At 47.5% G+C, this 17,842-nt stretch overlaps 1 protein-coding gene across 1 annotated transcript; it reads right to left on the bottom strand.

Annotated features, from left to right (window-relative positions):
• Positions 1–5,078: 5,078 nt before the first annotated feature.
• On the bottom strand, positions 5,079–6,432 carry LOC141916674 (uncharacterized). Its single transcript, XM_074809404.1, has 2 exons — positions 6,283–6,432; positions 5,079–6,152 (listed from the first exon to the last, which is right to left on the bottom strand). Exons 1-2 carry the CDS (start codon positions 6,418–6,420, stop codon positions 5,079–5,081), a joined length of 1,212 nt encoding a protein of 403 aa, XP_074665505.1. The 5' UTR covers positions 6,421–6,432.
• Between the last annotated feature and the right edge of the window lie 11,410 nt (positions 6,433–17,842).

The raw sequence follows: 17,842 nt of genomic DNA, 5'->3' as shown, positions 1-17,842 counted from the left end.
AAAGGAGCAGACCTAAGGATGGGGGATTTCCTTGCCTCTGAAGTGTGAAAAGAGGAGGGAGAATTGCTGGGGTCAGGCTGCGTGCGTTAATGGGATGCTGGGTGCTATGTGCTGTGTGTCAGCTCCTGTGCCATGGCGAGCTCTGTTTCACCAGAGCACTGGGAAGAAATTCAAATGTTTAGGGGTTTTAGTGGGATGGGGAGTGTCCTCCAAGTTGTCTGCTGACGTATTTGAGTGACGTTTGATATGGGGATGGCAGGATGCCTGCATTTATGGGTCGTAGGGAGGGAACTGGGAATGGTGACTCAAGAGGTGCCCCAAGAACCCGTCCCCATGGGGCTATACCAGGTACTTATGTTTCCAAGACCCACGCTGCTATTTCTGCCTGGCACTGAGATACACCAGCTTCTGTGAAGCAGCTTAGAGGATGTCTAACGCAGTGCTGGTGAGGCTGGTAAGATCTAGCTGGGTCAGAGACAGGTAGAGTGCTTACAGGGAGTTAAAACAAGCTCTGTGGCTGATGCTGCTGTGACCAGTAGCAATGCAAAACAATTGATAAAGCTTTCATTACAGCATCAGTTCATTGGCAGATAGATTTTAACCAGCAGGGAACTGTCAGATCACCTAGGTCAGAGTTACTTTTTTAATTTTACTGAGATCTGCTTGGCAGAAAACAGTGCTGCTGTTGGAGCTTTGTGTCTGGAAACCTCAAAAGCCACCTCCTTCCTTCCTCCTCGCAGGATCCCCAAACCTGTGTCAGGTATGTTAGTGCTGAGATCTCAGCTCGCAGCTGGGGAAGCTGTCCCACGTCTGCCTTGCCACCTCTCTAACATGCACATACACATGAACACACGTGCACATCTCTGCATACGAAATCCTGGGTTTTAGTGTTTCTGTAGAAAACAGAAAATTTCTCCAATCTGTTCATTCTGCCTGGGAGCTGATTCCAGACCAAAGTAAAGCACAAAACCTGGCTCTGTCTCTCATTTTCCCTTTGAGAAAAGCTGCCTCTACACATGGACACAGGATGACAGCATGCAAGCGTCCAAATAACACAGACCAACATTTCACTGGATATAAAAGCAAAAGACTCTCAGAAAATACTGCAGCAGGAACAACGCTGCCACCCAACATGAATCCAATAGAAACAACGTGTCCTTGCCCAGCAAAGTGCACATTTCAGAATTAGTGACTTACCCAAATCACCAGCGGGATCAAGTGGGATTCCTGTGAAGCCGTGCGGAGTGATCGGAGAACCCGAGTGCTTTTATAGGGTCCTTGACGGAGCTACAGACAGGAGACACCCTTTGTGGATGCTGTCCTGATTCATCTTTGGCCAAGCCCAGCTGCACCTTGACGTCCTCAAACGGGTTATTTAACTTATCATCCCCTTACCTATCATTTTAACCCAGAAATAGCAGTTGCCATGTGGCAATTCAGGCACTGGCTGGTTCCACCTAATCCAGACTGTAAAGTTATTTTACAGGATGATTATATTTCAGATTTTAAAAAATCTGGAGTAGCTATAAAGTGTATATGTGTATTTATGGGAGGGTGTATTTTTATATAAATGTGCATTTACATAGGTATGAATTTATAATACACACACGCACTCATAAAAATAGCAGCAGAATGAAATTTTGAGGATGGGGACAGAAGTGTGGATGGTAGCAGAGCTCGCGATGAGCAGATCAGGGACCATCGAGATCTGTATGGCCCGTGATCTTGGTACCACAACATCAGAGACTATTTTTGTTTGCTTTTTGTGCAGTTCCTTTGGCACCTTGGGCCTGAGGTCGATGGGCTTTTGTTCACAGAAGGTCAGAAGAAGAACTAAGCACTATGAAAATGATGAAATGCAGGTGCACAGCAGTGAGATCCCCAAATTCTCCAGGTCTTGGCTTATGTGGCGTCCTTGTAGAGTGTTTTATTTTTGTTAACTTCTTATTAAGGAGCCTTACTGTTATATTATCCAGGTTTTTGTTGGAAAAAATCCAACCACAAACAGAACATTTAAAAATGGTAACTTTGCAAAATGAATTTTCACACTAGAAAATGTCTCTTCAATAAGCAATGACTTTTCATTGAGAAAAATCACGATAAAACACTTTTCATATTAACTGTCTTCCATGAATGACTTTCATTTCAACTTTGCTTGATCTTTAATTAAAAATAAAAGCAGAAACCTCTCTGCCGCGAGGTCAATTCATGTTGAATCTTCATCTGGTTGCCCTAGGCAGCTTTTGCTGTAATTACCTCTACAATCTTCTTTTTTTAAATCTTTTGACAGTAAAATAATTAGAGACCAACTGATTCCTTTATTCACCCTGAACTCTCCCAGTACCCAGAGCAAATAAGGAAGATACCAGCCATGCCACCTGGGCCCCTGCTTTTGGTTTTGGAGGTAGGATGCTGCCTTGACAAGCATGACGGAGACATTGCAGAGAGCCTTCAGAGCATGAACTTGTCACACAGCCTTGGGTGAGTGTCTCATCTGGCCCATCTGTAAGGTAAGATCATACTGGGTGTAGGAGCCTAATTAATTAGTGCTGGTAACACCTTGGGGATACTCATACAAGTGCGTATGAAGGATTGTTACTAACCATACTTCATTTTTGAACTTTTTTTTCAGATTAAATTATACTTGTGCAAATTATACCCCACCTGTGGGATAATAATACCCTTGGGAAACTGTAATTTTATGGTAGATTGGAGTTATTATTAAAATTAGAGTATTAGAGTGCGGCTTGGTGTCCTGTAACAGTCCGTAATCCCCCCCGCAGGGGCTGGGGCAGTGCGGGATGATCAGCTGCCGTGTGAGCCGTCGAGCAGAGTTCGGGTTTTGATGCAGGAAAAGGTATGTTGCGTTTCGGCCATGCACATGCTGGCATGCTCGCCTGCTTTCTTGGGCTTTGCTGCCCTTCCCAGGGACATTTCAAAAAAGAATTTCAAAGTATGTTGTAGGCAGCACTGAAGCCCCCGTTTCTCCAAGAGTTTCATTCTCCCCAAAGATGCTTTCATAGGATGGGAGTTGGGTAGGTTTTTAAAAGCTATTACCCAAGAGGGTGGGGTCCATCCTCCTTACCCAATTCTGTGCCCATCCCCGTCACCGTTTATATAAGGTGACCAAACTTCTGTTGCATTTAATCTTAGAGGATCTGGGCTCTTTGTGTGGTGTACGAAAGATCTTTTCTCTTCCAACACCTCCCAGACTTGCAAGACTCTTAGGTATTTGTGTCAGTGGGATTATTTTCACGTTCTACTTAAAACGAACTAAAAACCCCCTCTCAACTTCAAATATGACACTCCTGATGGCAAAAGTAGTGTTATTCAGAATAGAGCATATAATTAACATGTCCCTAACAGGGCTTGGTGCTTGCCTGATCTGGGAGGTCAGTTTTTTATTGATATTGCAAAAGGTGGCAGCTGATGGACTGAGACTACAGAGGGATGTTTGGGTCTGGTGATTTTAGACCCCAAATCAGAGCTAATAAGAAACAAAGAGCTATTGGACAAACCTCTGAGACCTATTTTACAGGAAAAATGGAGTTTTCTGAAAAATGAAATGTTCTGAGAAATGTCTAGATGGAATGGGATTTTGACAGATAGGTGATGAAATTTAAGTCTTGACTCTCCCATTGCATGTCCACAGCTGTCATGAGGTAGTTCAGAACATATTATTGCTCATATGTTTTATCAGTAGTAGAGCAGACTGGTGTACTTCGTGTCTCCTACATTTACTTTTGACATTAGCACTTTTAAACCAAATCATATTTGTGATGTACATTCTGGGGATAGTTTTGAAATGCTGGTTTTTCTGATTCAGCGCTTAGCAAATTGTGAAATTCTGGGGTGTCCCAGAGGAATGACGTTTTATTTTCCAGTGAGGTCTCTGCGTGCTGCTTGTCACCGGCCACAGAGCAGGAGGTGCGAGTGCATTTATCGTGCTGATTTTGCTGATAGGTCGCAAGTGAAAGATAACATGGTGAAAAACAGGCTGAGCATCACCTTCCCTGTGGGATGCGAGTCCTTGGGCCTGCCTGGTGGTCCAGCATGTCTGAACCCCCTAATAAACCCCACTGACTTCACTGGACTGCTCATGCCCTCAGAGTTGTCCGCATTCCTATGTGCATGTCTGGACAAGTGGCCGAGGACCTGGTCCCCCAAACTGCCTGAACTGAATCTGAGTTTGAGATCGGCTCCGTTTGTGCGTGATTTGCATGTCAGCTTTTTATCTCTGGCCTCTCAGTTGTTGTTGAGACTGGATGTACCCAAATAATCATTTTTCCTGTGTTTAATACATCTCCACTTCTTTGCTTGGAGACTTCCATAGCTAATAGGGATTTTTGATCTTCATAGCACGCTCCACATTCCCCTTGCTTCTGAGATTATTAATAAGTGAGGTTAAATAGGACAAATCCCTCCCATTCAGTGTTAAGCAGCTGTTTATTCTTTTCACAACAGACATGAAAAACGTCTGGAGCAGATGGATGCTGGATGCTGTGAGGGATCTGTTCAGGTTGGCTGTGCTGTTGTGTTAATCCAGACTTCTACCCTCTCTGAAGACACCTCTTGCAGGGATGTCACATCCCTGCCCGCAGGGAGCAATCGATTCACCTCGGCTAAATTGCAAAGGCAGCTGAGCAGCAGCTCCTTTAGGCTATCCACCCCCAAGACACGCCTGCCTCTGCAGCCATCCCTCCATCTGCACCCTGGAGCAATCTGGCCATATGTCATGCAAGGGACGGACGCTCAGGTCCTCTGCACCACATCACATCAACCCGGCTGTTTGCTCAGAGCTGGGCTGAGGGCTCGCTTGCAGTAACACACTGGGACACAGGGATGTTTTGCCTTCAGTTTTATTGCTTTGCTTACACAGGCAGAGGCAGAGGAGCAGTAAGAAGAGAAGGTCTCTAGTCATGCATAGCTCAGTACGAGCCAGGGGTGTGAAGCCCAGAGTTAATAAGGAATCAGACAAGACATGACAAATAGAAATGCAAAACCAGAGTGGGACTGGACAAAATGTACCTCCTTGCAGGGGGCAAGAGCCTCACTTAGATGGGGGCTTGTTTCAGCCTTTACTGCTGTGGTGGCCACTGATACAGAGGCTGCAGGAGCTGCTGCTCTATAGGGGGTTGTCTTTGGTGATGAGCGTCTTGTTGCTGTTGTGCTGGACAAGACGGAGCCTCTGCCCCGCTGTGCTCCAGCTCCAGCACCTTGGATTCAGGGAGCTGATGGTGAGCTGGGTCATGGCACGTTCCCCAGGGCTTGAGATCCCAACGGGGGCTTGCACCCCGCTGTGGGCGCAGCAGCTTCTGGGTCTTGCCAGGGTTGGGGTCCTGCTGAGGGGCCTCACAGACCTGAGTCTTGTTGTTTGGGTCACTTCCTTGTGTCTCAGAGGGAAAATTGAGGTCCTGCTGTGCTGCCTCAGTCTCTGGGCTCTGATGGTGGTTTGAACCCTGTCCTGGTGCCTCTGTTTCTTGGGCCTGGTGGGTTTTTGGGTCCTGTTTTGGTGTCTCAGTCTCTTCATCCTTATGGGTATCTCTGTCCTGCTCTGAGGTTGCAGTGTCCACTATCTCATCTCTCTCTGGATCCCCTTCTGGTGCTTCAGTCCAGTCATCTTGATGGTTGTCCTGGTCCAGCTTTGATGTCTCATCCTCCTGGGTTTGATCATTGTCCTGGTCCTGCTTTGATGTCTCACCCTCCTGGGTTTGATCATTTTCCTGGTCCTGCTTTGATGTCTCACCCTCCTGGGTTTGATCATTGTCCTGGTCCTGCTCTGATGTCTCACCCTCCTGGGTTTGATGGTTGTCCTGGTCCTGCTTTGATGTCTCACCCTCCTGGGTTTGATGGTTGTCCTGGTCCTGTGTCTCAGTGTCCTGGACCTGATTGTTCACACCCTGCTCAGGGACCTGCTGGTTGCTTGAGACTCTCCCTGCTGCATGTAGCCCCGACAGCTGCTCCCCACCTGTCTTCTCTTGTGCTGTTGGCTCTTGACCATCTTCTGGTGCCTGGTGCTGCTGGAGTGGCTTGTAACAAGCCTTGGCCATGCGGAAAACCAGGCTGAGCAACTCGCTGAAGTCAACCCTGCAGTTGCTGTCATCATCCAGGAAGCACAGCACCTTCTTGATGGTTTTGGGGTCCTGGGGGTTCTGTAAAGAGACAAAATGGTGTTGGCAAAGCCCGTGAACCATTTGTGCCATCTCTCTAGGAGCACTCAAGCAGTCTCAGGGCAGAAAGGCGCACCCGCGGCAGGCGCCAGCTGTGGGGCTGGACCCTCACCTCCAACGCATCTGCAAACTCCTGCTCAATGAGCTGCCTCAGCTCCTCCCTGCTCAGGGGGCTGCAGTTGCTGTCGCTTCTGGCACACACGTAGAAAGCAGCAACAATGCCATTGATGTTTTCCTGGAGCTGGGCCATCTCCCTGCAAAACTGAGGCCGTCTGTGAGAAAAACACAGACAAAAAGGGGCTTTTTTTGTTTGTTTGTTTGCTTGGTTTTTCAGATAAGTCACTCTCAAACAACACAGCTGGATATGCAGAGAGAGAAAGAAAAGACAGAGAAGAGCACAAATAAAATGAAACTGTATGAGGGGAGGTAAAGAGAGAGCAAGAAGGATTTCACAGAAAAACAAATCTGAGAAATGAAACTCAGCTGCAGAGATGGCTGGAGAGGTGAGATACAGTGAGAGCTGAAAGGCTGGGGACACACAATAAGAGAGGAGGAAAAAAAAAATCCCATTTTGTTTTCTCTGGAGCAGAGCAGAGCTGTGAATCGAGGTCGTCTCTAATGAACCATCGAATAGTGTAATTCCAGATCATTATTATTTCTTTCCTCCAGGACAGCTCAGCAGTGGCAGCTTCAGGGACATCGTCACGGCCAGAAGCTCCTGCTTTCCTGCAGGTAGCAAAGTCAGACAGCATGAAAAAGCAGTCCAGGCTTACCTGGGTGAGGAGTAGGAGCGCTGAGCTTCAGGAGCACAGTCTGGAGCAGGTCAGCTCTCAGCCATCTTATATACAGTTCAGGACCACAGCCTGCATCTTCCAGAGGAGACACCCCTTCATCAGGGCGACCTGAAACATCTCTCACCCAATTACATTGTCATGCCCCTGTCTTCATTAGTCTCTTTCTCATTAACTTCTACTCGGATGCTTTTCTCTGGAGTTAATGCATGATCCTTCCTAAGCTTGCCGCACCTGCAGACACATTTCAGAGGAATTTAACAGAAAAAGCTATTTTTACCGCTGAAGGATTTAGTTTAAGGTGATGCCTGACAACGCCCGTGACTCTTGTGTTTGGCAAACGTGTTTTGTGAGAAGGCAATCCCCAGTGACTGACATGCCAGGGAGGAGACCGCCCGGGAGCACTTGCACGGTGAATAAAGAGAAAAGAAAACAAAGGAAGAAAAATGAGGATATTGTGATGCCAAGATTAACGTGATTCCTTCCAGAAACTCCCTCTTCTGGATCCCGACGGGGAGGTAGGCATCGAGCAAAGAAATCTTTTCAAACAGTGCCACCAAGTGGCATTTGGAGCAGGACAGAGGGTGACATGGTGTGTCCCAGAGCCAGCGGGCAGCTGGGGACTGTGGGCACGGTGGGCTGCGATCACCCATTTACCAGAAGGGGAAACCGAGGCACATGGCAAGGAAGGGACTTAAACTCCTTGTGCTGTGTCCAGCAACAGTCCCCACTGCAACCCTGTGTCCTGTGGGTGACGCCACCATACTGGGGCCCAGTGGGTTAACTGGCAGCCTCATAGACCTACATACAGGTGTTGCTGTTTGCTCAGGGAAGTAGATTTTATATCTGCCTATGCTGTCTTATTGCCTGCCAAATGCAGTGTGACATGCAAGTTGTTTCCTAGGCAATTTGAGTAGATCCCTTACTTTAGCCTTCTATTTTTCAAAGTCCTTTTCTTGGCCAATACATGTTTAGTAAGAAAGACTAGAGAAAAATGATATCAGAAATCTATATAGCTTTTAAAGTACAAGGTGTTTTGGGCATAGAAAATAAAATACATCCAGTTTTGTACTAAAGAAAGCACTTTCAGGAAAATGCCCTGGCTTGCTTCATGCCTGGCAGGGGGAAGGTTAATGAGTCCCACTTCGTTTAGGTGAAATCCTTGCAGGGGGGCATGGAAGGGCTTGGAGAGGATAACTACGGGATGCTGCAGGGTCAGGACGCTTCGCAGCCTGTCCTGTCCTTTGGTTGTCTGCTGAGTCCTCTTGAGCTCAGGGCTCCTTTTTCTCCGGCTGGTTCTCTCTGAAACCATGCCCTTTCTTTACGCTGAGAGGTTTCTAATATATCACAGTTTTAATTCCAGGTGCCATCAAGCATCTCTTCCGTCAGCATGAGCAGGCAGTGCCCGGGGGGGAGCCGTGATCTCCTCCCCAATACCCTTTTATTTCTGGCTATCAACCTTTCTATCAGACCTGCAGGGAAACGCACCACTATCCTCTAACATGTGGTGTGTTTGCTGCAAACCTTCTCATTAAGCTGCAGTGAGGGTGGGGGGCAATTACTGGGGCACCTTGGAGAGGCAGAAGTGGTTAGGGTGTTTTTGGTGAAGTTATTTCTAGTCAAACCACCCAGACCCTGATCAGGGCGGTTTCTCCTCTTGTAGACAACTGTAGACAATAACAGGTTTATGTTGTACAGGATTTCACAGATGCTTTATGAAGGAGAAAAGGTTAGAAGGTCAAATGATACGTGAAGAAGTTAAAAGTTCTGCAGAACAGAAAAGAGAAAAACAACACTTTTAGCAGAGCTTGCAATAAATTATGTTCAATCCAGGGAGTGGAGGGCAGGTGCTCCTGCACCGGTGCTAATGAAATCCCATGAAACTTCAGTGATGCTGCCCTCAGAGCTGTGAAAGAGGAGGGGAGGTTTTGCACAAGCTCTCACCTCGTTTGTAATGATGCTGGGGGGGGTTTGAACAGGATTGGGATGGGCCTGGGAGGGGTTGATCTCTGAAAGGGTCTGGAAAGAAGCTGATCTTCCTAGGAGCTCCTCTACAACAGAAGAGCAGCATTTGTGCTGCTCTTTACCCCAAAAACTGTTTTTCCAGAAGAGCCAAATTGCTTAATACAATTAGCTTGTGATGCCTTTGGCTGGAATAAAGCTTGAGCTCCAATTTCTCTGTTTTCACCTCATATCAACAGGAACCAGCACCCTCCAAGGCTGTGCCCTGTGTGGTTAGAGATTCCTGGGTGTCCCAAGACCTTCAAGCCATGCTGGTGCTGGAAAGGCATCGTTAACACCACAGCCTAAGTTTTGGGGCAGGAGGGGTAGCTCCTTCCCCTGTGATGCCACCTGCATTTCCAAGAAGGATAAATACTTCGGGAGTTTGCGTTCAAAGCAGCCAAAATGTGTGTTAATTTGGACTGGCTTCCCAAGGTGGATTTACCATGAAGGTAAGGTGCATGATGTGGCGAAGGAGGGAACAAGTCTGCAGCACTTTGCTTACTTGGCAAACACACTCCGCTAATATTCACAAGTCTTTGAGGTGTATTTGCTGAAGGAACTCCGTTTTCTGAACCCACCTGTAGAAAATGTGTTGGGGCACTGGGCAAACCAGCTTCTCTGGATAGGCAGAGTGTGTATTCAAGCTTAGGCTGCCGGTAAAATGCTGTCTGGTTGTTTCCTTTAAGCAGTTTGATTGCCTAATTTTATCCACATCTGTCCAGTTCACCTTTCTTTCTGTTTCTTGGGCAAAAAGATATTCTAAGCACGCTGATCCGTGTGTTCACACGAGGGGCAGCCATGGTTCCCTGGGCTGCGGACTGCAGAGCTGGGGTGGGTTTGGAGGAGTGATGTGCAGCGGGGCTGGGTGAAGCTGGAGGTGGCACCTGGCTCACAGCAGCTCTGGGACTTTGACGTGGTCATTTGGAACAAGATTCGTGTCAGAAGTGCAAAAAAAAAAGAAGGGTGTGGAAAATTTAAGTGTGTATGGTTACACAAAGTCTTTAAAATAATTTAGTAGCTGTTATTATCACCATGGTGATTTCTGAAGAGCTACAACTTGGGTCATGCTTAAATTTCTCCTGGTGTATTTTAATGTGTAAAACTTCAGGTGAACCAACCTCAACTAAAATTCTTTTCTTTGAAAATATAACTAGAAAACTGGTGCCTCCTCAGACAGCCCAAAGACCTTCTGGATCTGGGAAATTGCCCAGCTCCTCAGTTAATGGGGAGGAAAGGAAGAAGCAGAGGAAGGAGGGATTGGGAGGGAAGGGGGCACAGAAAAAGCATTGTCGGCAGTTGAGGGGGTGGGATGAGCATGTGTCAGTAATGGCAGGGACTGGTGTTGAGCTGGTATTGGGTGTTAGGACTTGGGGGTGTTTAAGGCTCAAGGGGGTGGGAGTTAGGTCAGAGTGGTCAGGTTTCTCAACAAAACAATAAAGCAGGACATTACTGTTTATTTCTGCATGATTCTGTTTCTGCTCAGCAGGGAAGAACAGAAGTGTAGGTTAGCGCTGATGGAGGAGGGAAAGTGCTGCACTAAAGGTTTAATGTGAGAAAGCGTTTATATGTGGGTTTTGGAGGGCTGGAATGGATGGGGCTCGAATGGATGGGGCTTGCTTTGGAAGGTTAGAAGAGAAAGCAAATGCCTGGTTAGTGCGACCATGGGACCCAGAGGCTTTCTGTGGTTATTGCCTTCCTAACATGCCTCCTTTGCCTTTTCGTCCTGTTGTTTCCTTCTTTCTTTTTTGCCTGCTGAGAGCTGAGGGCAGTTTACACTGAGCTTCAGGCTTACCTCCCTTTTCTTGCCTCATTCATACACGAAGCACGATTCCTAAACTTCCACAGGGCTGGAGCCCATTATACAGAGAATTTTATCACTACATCTATGTCATTATCAGGAATTAAGCTAATTGGAATAAAATGCTTTATTTTCTTATGTTGCCTAGGCATTTGAGCAAGTTAAATAACTTTCTTTGCAACCTTCTTTACTGCTAATTCATTGTGACATTAAGAAGTGTAATACATCAGCTTTTCTCTAATACATGTTTCCACTTTTTTACATGTTAATGAGCATATTTAACATATTTCTTCAGAGGTAATTGGATTCTAAGTCTCCCTGTGGTAAATCACTGAAAGCCAGCTAGAAATGCCTTTAATATCTAAAAGACTCTTTCTGCATTTGAATAATCCCACAATTAAAATTAGGAATTAATCTCTTGTCTGAAACAAGGCTTTTGAGGATACTTTCCTGGTATGGAGACAGTTTTAATACATATGTTAACTAAACTTATGGAGAAGTTAATTAAACCCTTCCTTTGCATTTGTTCCCCAGAACTCACAAAGGGGCACAGGTATCTCAGATTATCTTGTTCCTCTCACCCATTGATCCTCTTTGTGAAGACTGGATTATTCTGTGCTTCATCTGCTCATAATTCATCCAGCTGGCTGTTTTAATTCAAAACATAGAAACTATCATTGAGTAAATTATTTTTTCTGAAGGTGCAGAGAAACTCACAAGTTTACTTAGCTCTAGGTCTGGAAAAGGAAAGGAAATGATGGTACGTAGCTGGCCAGCACATATGAAATTCTGTATCTCCATTTTAAGCAAATCTTTAGCAATTAGAGACTAAGAATAAACCTAATGTGGAAATAGGGCAGGGAGGAAGGTGAGATGAGATTACCCCACATTTACTGCTGTGAAGAATTATTTCACCTCGCTCCGAAGGCACCTGCTTTTCGCTGTAAGGGGGAGGACCCCGGTGAGGCAGCGTGCTGTACAGCAGCCCTTCAGCCCAGATGTTTGGGAATGCTGTTAACTGACAGATGATCAAGACAAAATTAATCATGCAGCTACTACTTGTTACCTCCAGCCCAGAAGACTCCGAGTCCTGTTTTTTATCTGTCATCAGAAAACAAGCTTTGCCACTGCCTGTACGTTCCTTGCCTTTCATCTTCTCCAGGCTCCAGCGGGGAATGGCCTCCTGCCTCCACGGGCCGTGGGCCGCCAGAGGACGCTGCGTGTGTGCATGCACGGTCACACGTGTGCACGCTTGCTGTGGGTGCCCAGGCCAAGTGTGTGCATGCACAGACACACCTGTACGCGTTTGGTGTGGGCAGCTGGGACGCCATCCCTCCCATCAGGTCTGCTGCCTGCACCCAGACATCACTCAGACGCACTCCCTGAGCCAGCCACAGGGTTTAGCATTGGAAAATCAGCCTCTGGGTAGAGCTCTGACCATGAACCAGCTTTTTGTGGTGAAGCAGCTCAGCTGTGAACACTCCTCTTTGATTTTCTTCCCCCACTGTATTATCCTGAGCTCAGAGCCATCTCTTCTGCCACGTGCAGGGACCTGGGCTGGGGATGGAGGCAGCGGCAGTTCGCTCCTGCCACCCGTGTGACTGTGGAGCTTCCTGCCTTCTCCCAGGGTTGTCAGCGGAGGACATGGGCTGGGATGGGGCAATTAGCTCAGTTGTGGTCTCTGCTACCTTGCTCCACTTGAAAGCTGAGGATTTAGTGGAGACCTGAGTCACTTCTTGTGGCCGTGGTGGAAATGAGTCATGGGCTGCATTCATTTTGGCTGCTTCCCTTGGTGGTGTGGACAATTTTGGTGCCTTTGCCCGTTAGCTTCCTCACTGCCCAGCACATCAGTGGGAAAACTTCAGTTTCTTTTGCTAGCTCATTTTTGGAGGAAGCTGCTATTTTGGACAATGGCTTAAAGGGTCAAGTTTAGTGTCTTTGGTTAGGGTGGAAATCTGCTTTCTGCTGTCCTGAAAAGCAGCTCTGGCCACCAAGGAGTGACCGCAGGGGCATTGAGAGCAAGTGGAGAGGAAGCAACAAGAAGTGCTCAGGGGTGGCTGTGCTGCAACAATGGGAATGTTGTCTAGAGCAGAGGGTAGAAGGGGGCAGAGAGGACGTGTTGGGAAAGACGACCTGATAAACCCCACCAAAACCAGGCTGGCAGTGTGGTGGATCCGGCTGGGCAAGGTGCCACCAGAGAGGAGCAAGGCGTTGTGTCGGGCTGGCAGCTGACGACCGGAGTGGGTGCTCTGGGGCAAGATGGAGCTTGCCTGGCAGGGACATGTGTCTGGCGGCGGTATGGCAGCACTCAGCAAGGCAAGGAGTGCAGGTCTGGAAGCTGTTTGCACAAGGCTTGTGGGGTGGCAGCAGGGGGGAAAGCCAGGCAGAAGCAGGCTGATGCACGCTGCCCTACACTGTGCTGCCTGTGCTGCTTGCAGGAATGCAACTCCTGCCTGCCCTGCCCACTCCTCTCCTTTTTTCCAGAGAGATGTACAGACAGTGAAATCACCCACTTTCTTTTTTTCATAGGGATTCATCTTTCTTTAGCCTGGCTTTCCCAAGAAGTAAAGCTTCTACACTCCTGTTTTTAATATCCTAACCTATTATTTGCAAGCAAATTTGACACAGTGACATGGTTCAAACAAATGCTAAATCTCTACTAGTGTCATGAAAATCAGTGGAGACATGGTTAATGCTGTCGTAGTAGAAAGGACTAATCAGTTCTCCCTTCACTGGGCTGTTGGACACAGGGCAGACAGTGGAAACCAGGATCTACCAGTTCTGCCTGTGGTCTGCCTTGTTTAAGAGCAACATTTCTGTTTGTTTACACTGGAAAGGCGAGCACAGAGGAAGGTGTGCTGGGCTCTGGCAGGCTCCCAGACATTCTCAGAAACTTCTTTCCCAGGTGTACGATTGTGTTGAAGTTTAGAACTGTGCCCTGCTCAAAACGCAGCCAGTCTCAGCCCATCGGTAAAAGTCACCCTGTCCTGAACCCAGCGAGATGCTGGATGGGAGCCTGAAAACCAGAGGGGAAAAAATGGAATGAAGAAATAGGACATTCAGAGCCAATGTGGCAGTGGCTGAACTTGTTCTTTTTGTTAATGCTTCACTTAGTTCAGCTTGTGTGTGTTTTGAAGAGTTACTTGAATGTGCTAAGGGGTGCTGACCTCTCTGCCTTTAGTAAAGGGTGGGAGATGCTCCTTTTAACTGGACTTTTCAGTCTCCAACCTGTGCCTGGAAGACCCTCTGGAGCTGGTGACTCAGGCCAGGAGAACGTGGACTGGCACCGCTCGCAAGTGCAGACGTGCAGCACTTGACCTGCTCTGAAGGATCGGCTTCCTGAAATGACTCACCTGGCTCCATGAAATAAGCAATAGCAGCCCTGGGGTGCTGCTTATGGTCCTTCATCTCAGCACCAGCTGAGATGTCTGTACGCAAGCTCTCAGCCTTGTCAGCCATGCCTGAGAAATGAGGTCCTTGACTTTTGTTTGCAAACAAAGTTTGGCCAAACCTAGGTTGGATGGCATTTTGTCCTTTTCTTCCTCTCTGTAGGAAAGGTCTAAATTACTAGCTGATATGTTAGGAATGCCACAATCACCCCTGATGCCTCTTTTCCAGCTGTACCAATTACACTCCACCCTGATGATGATGAGGTGTCACAAGGCAGGAATAATGACAGATGAGTGAGGGGAGGAGATCATGGCGAGGGGAACATGAGAACCATCAAAGGAATGAAGAGCCGGGGGAAGGCACTGAACAGGCTGCTCATGAGATGCAAACCAATACATCCCCAGATAACACGGACCAGTGAAAGGATCCAGCTGGATCTGGTCCTCTTCCTGCTTTGCTACTTTACCACCAGCACTGCAGGCTGGGGACTGGGATCAGGGTGCTGCAGCCCAGCCAAAGACCGTCTCTGCCCCAGATTGCTTGAATGAAGAAATACTCGCTGAAATTATGGTTGATGCACCCAACAAAAAGGACAAGTTTTTCTAGGTTTAGCTTTCCTATAAAACATGACATACTTATGGCCCTGGGTGGTCCTTGAAAGAGCTAAAGAAAACGTCACCTTGGTCTTGATGAACACCTCCAGCTTAATGACACTTGAGGAAAGGAAAAATCACTTCCTTGCCTGCTGAGTAGCTGCTGAGCTGGAGGAAACGGCTCAGTCTCCAGGTCTTGTTTTATTATTGCTGTTGATAAGCACTTGGAAGCACCGAGGATGATGCCAATAAACTCTGAGCATCAGTAGATGGGTGTTTGAATGTCAAATGTGCTGGGACGGAGCACACTGTGTTGGCATAACCATAAATGTTGGGGTTGTGAGGGGAAGTGCCAGCCAGGGTGATGCAAGTGTGTAATGAGAAGATATTTTTAAACTGAGATTATGTGGGAGAGCACAACAATTTGTGAAGGACAGCCTAGTAATACGGTGTCAAAAGAGTATCTTGTAACAATCCTAGAATGGTTTGGGTTGGAAGGGGCCTTAAAGACTATCCAATCCCACCCCAGGCAGGGCCACCTTCCACTAGCCCAGGTTGCCCGAAGCCCCGTCCAACCTGGCCTTGAACCCTTCCAGGGAGGGGGCAGCCACAGCTTCTCTGGGCAACCTGTGGCAATGAGCTGAGCTTATCTGACTTTGCAAGGGCATATTTGGTGCTACAGTAAACAGTATTCCTATGCTTATCATCTTTGCTGGTTCATCTTTAGTTGTCATTTTTATGTTACTATAGGCTATCTTCAGTAATGTTTGATTTATAGGTGTTTCCAAAGTCTAATACTGGAGATCTAATCTAACTCACAGAAGAGTCGTATTACAACATAATGGGTGATATATGTAGTTTCAGGCACGGTAATCTGGCATAGTGTCTTGAGAATGATATCTGTTGATTTATTTACTGGGAAAAAAATGGAAACAGCTGACAAACTTTTGAGATCCATCAAGATTTATTCCCTCAATCCAATAAATTGTGGTTATTGCTACACTATAAGGACTTGTTTCATCTCTTTGCAAATACACAGAGCACACTAACACATAGAGATATTTCATTTGATGTGCGTATGGGAGGCAGAAAAATCCTTTCTGACAGAGGATGTTAAAGACCCAGCAAACAAAGTGCCGTAATCCAATAAAAATGGCTTTAATTGAGCAGCTGTTTACAGATGCCTAAGCTGGTTCTCATCATTTTTCCGGGCTGCCCTGAACTGGATTGGGCTTTTCTTGCCATGGCAGCAAACTGCCATATCAGCAAACAGCAGCTCGTGACCAACTGCCACCAGGAGCACGGAGAGCTTGGATGCTAGCACTGTGTCTGATAGGGCTGTGGGCAAGAAAAGTCAGATGATACATCAATTACATGGCAGACAGCTGCAGGAATAGTTGGCATATCCTTCTCCCCCTGGTCTTTCACTTTTAGAAAGCTTTATCCATCTACTGCATCAGATTCCTGCTAATGGTTAGAGATATAACTCCGGTTCTGGGGAAAGCTGTTACGTGACAAAAACTTTTAATTATACAGAGTTTTACCCAGTCTTCAACTGGACGTTGTGCAACAAAACTCCCATTTCTCAGCATTGCTCTTCTCCTGGTGTTTTCTGCAACTTCTTTCTATTCAGCGTTTGCTCTTTCTTCACCCTAAATGCCATCTGTCATTTTATATCTCCTTAAAAGACCTTTCTCAAGCTATGTTAAGATGATGCCTTTGAGCTACTTTTCTCAATATTCTCATAATAATTTCAATCTAAAAGACCATTAAAAAAGAGGAGAGAAAACCCAAAGGCAAAATTGTAACTGAATTTAAGACAGACTATGAAAGTAGTTATTTGTATGTGGGCAGTAAAAAGGTTGAAGATGATGAAACGGGTCTCTGAATGCAATTAATACTTGCATTGTAGTTTTGCCATTATTGCAGTTAACATTAGGCAATAAAAATAAGAGCCATAATTAACAGATGATTGAAAAGTATTTTTTATTTAACATGAAGCAAATTTGTCTCCTGTTGTTACACATGAGAAACCAAGAGACTCACCAGAGGAGGTCTCATCTATGCAGGGAACCTCTTCGTTGCTGTGTGCCCACTGATGTCACTCTTATTTCTTGCGTCGCAGCCAGTTTTGACACCTGGACAGGCATCGCTCCACAATGGCCGCAGTGCGGGTGTTCAGGCGGAAAGGTGCTCGTGCAGGGTGGGTGCCGGCACCCTTGGTAGAGCTGGTGTCTGCGGGTCCTGCTGTGCATGTCCCCGAGGGTTCTGCAGCGCTCTGGGACACACATGGCTCCGTACAAACCACACTTTGGGATGTGCAGGGATCCGCACATGTAGCCGAGCATGGATCGGAGCAGGGATCACCAGTGATCACGCCCTGAGCACAGCAGGGCTCCTCCGTGTGGGTCTCGAGCACCTCGAGGGTGCAGGGCTCCACGGTTGAGACTGGGTGCTCCAAGGAGATGGTTTCCATGCAGGTCCCAACTGCCTCAGGGGTGCAGGGTTCCACTGCTGAGATTGCTTGCTGGAGAGGGAGGGTCTTCACGCACGGCCCGGCTGTGTCAGTGGGGCAGAGCTCCACTGTCGGGATGGTGTGCTGGAAGGGGAAGGTCTTCTCACAGGTCCCAGCTGTCTTGAGGGTGCAGGGATCCACTGCTGAGGGTGGGTACTGCCCGGGGAAGGTTTCCATGCAGGTCCCAGCTGTCTCAGGGGTGCAGGGATCCACTAGCAAGATTTCATGCTGGAGGGGAAAGGTTTCCACGCATGTCCCAACAGTCTCGGGGGTGCAGGACTCCACTGGTGAGGCTGTGGGCTGGAATGGGAAGTTGGTCCCTCCTTTGCTTTGAGGGGGATCACAGGGGATCGCTGGTGGGCACATGAAGGCACCCACACATGGAGGTGCGCAGGAGTCACAGGCAGCTGTGTGCTCAGGGCAGCAGGCATCCCTGGGCACGGGGACAGCAGGAGGTGGGCAAGAGGGTCCAACCTGAGGGCAAGCATCCAGGCAGGTGCCTGCACCCTGACACAGGCAGGGGTCCACCTGGAAAGTCTGCTCAGGACAGGGGTGCGTGTCCTGTGCAGGGCAGGCAGCCA

The sequence above is a fragment of the Strix aluco genome, chromosome 30 (genome assembly GCF_031877795.1).
Source record: "Strix aluco isolate bStrAlu1 chromosome 30, bStrAlu1.hap1, whole genome shotgun sequence".
Taxonomy (NCBI): domain Eukaryota; kingdom Metazoa; phylum Chordata; class Aves; order Strigiformes; family Strigidae; genus Strix; species Strix aluco.
Note: the sequence above shows the minus strand (reverse complement) of the source record. Positions and strands in the feature narration are given on the sequence as shown.

What these genes read in the sequence shown, in the direction of transcription:
- LOC141916674 (XM_074809404.1), bottom strand. Translation starts at nt 6,420, where the DNA reads ATGGCCCAGCTCCAGGAAAACATCAATGGCATTGTTGCTGCTTTCTAC. An exon ending in AGTTTGCAGATGCGTTGGAG is followed by an intron (nt 6,153 to 6,282) that starts GTGAGGGTCCAG and finishes GTCTCTTTACAG; the next exon opens with AACCCCCAGGACCCCAAAAC.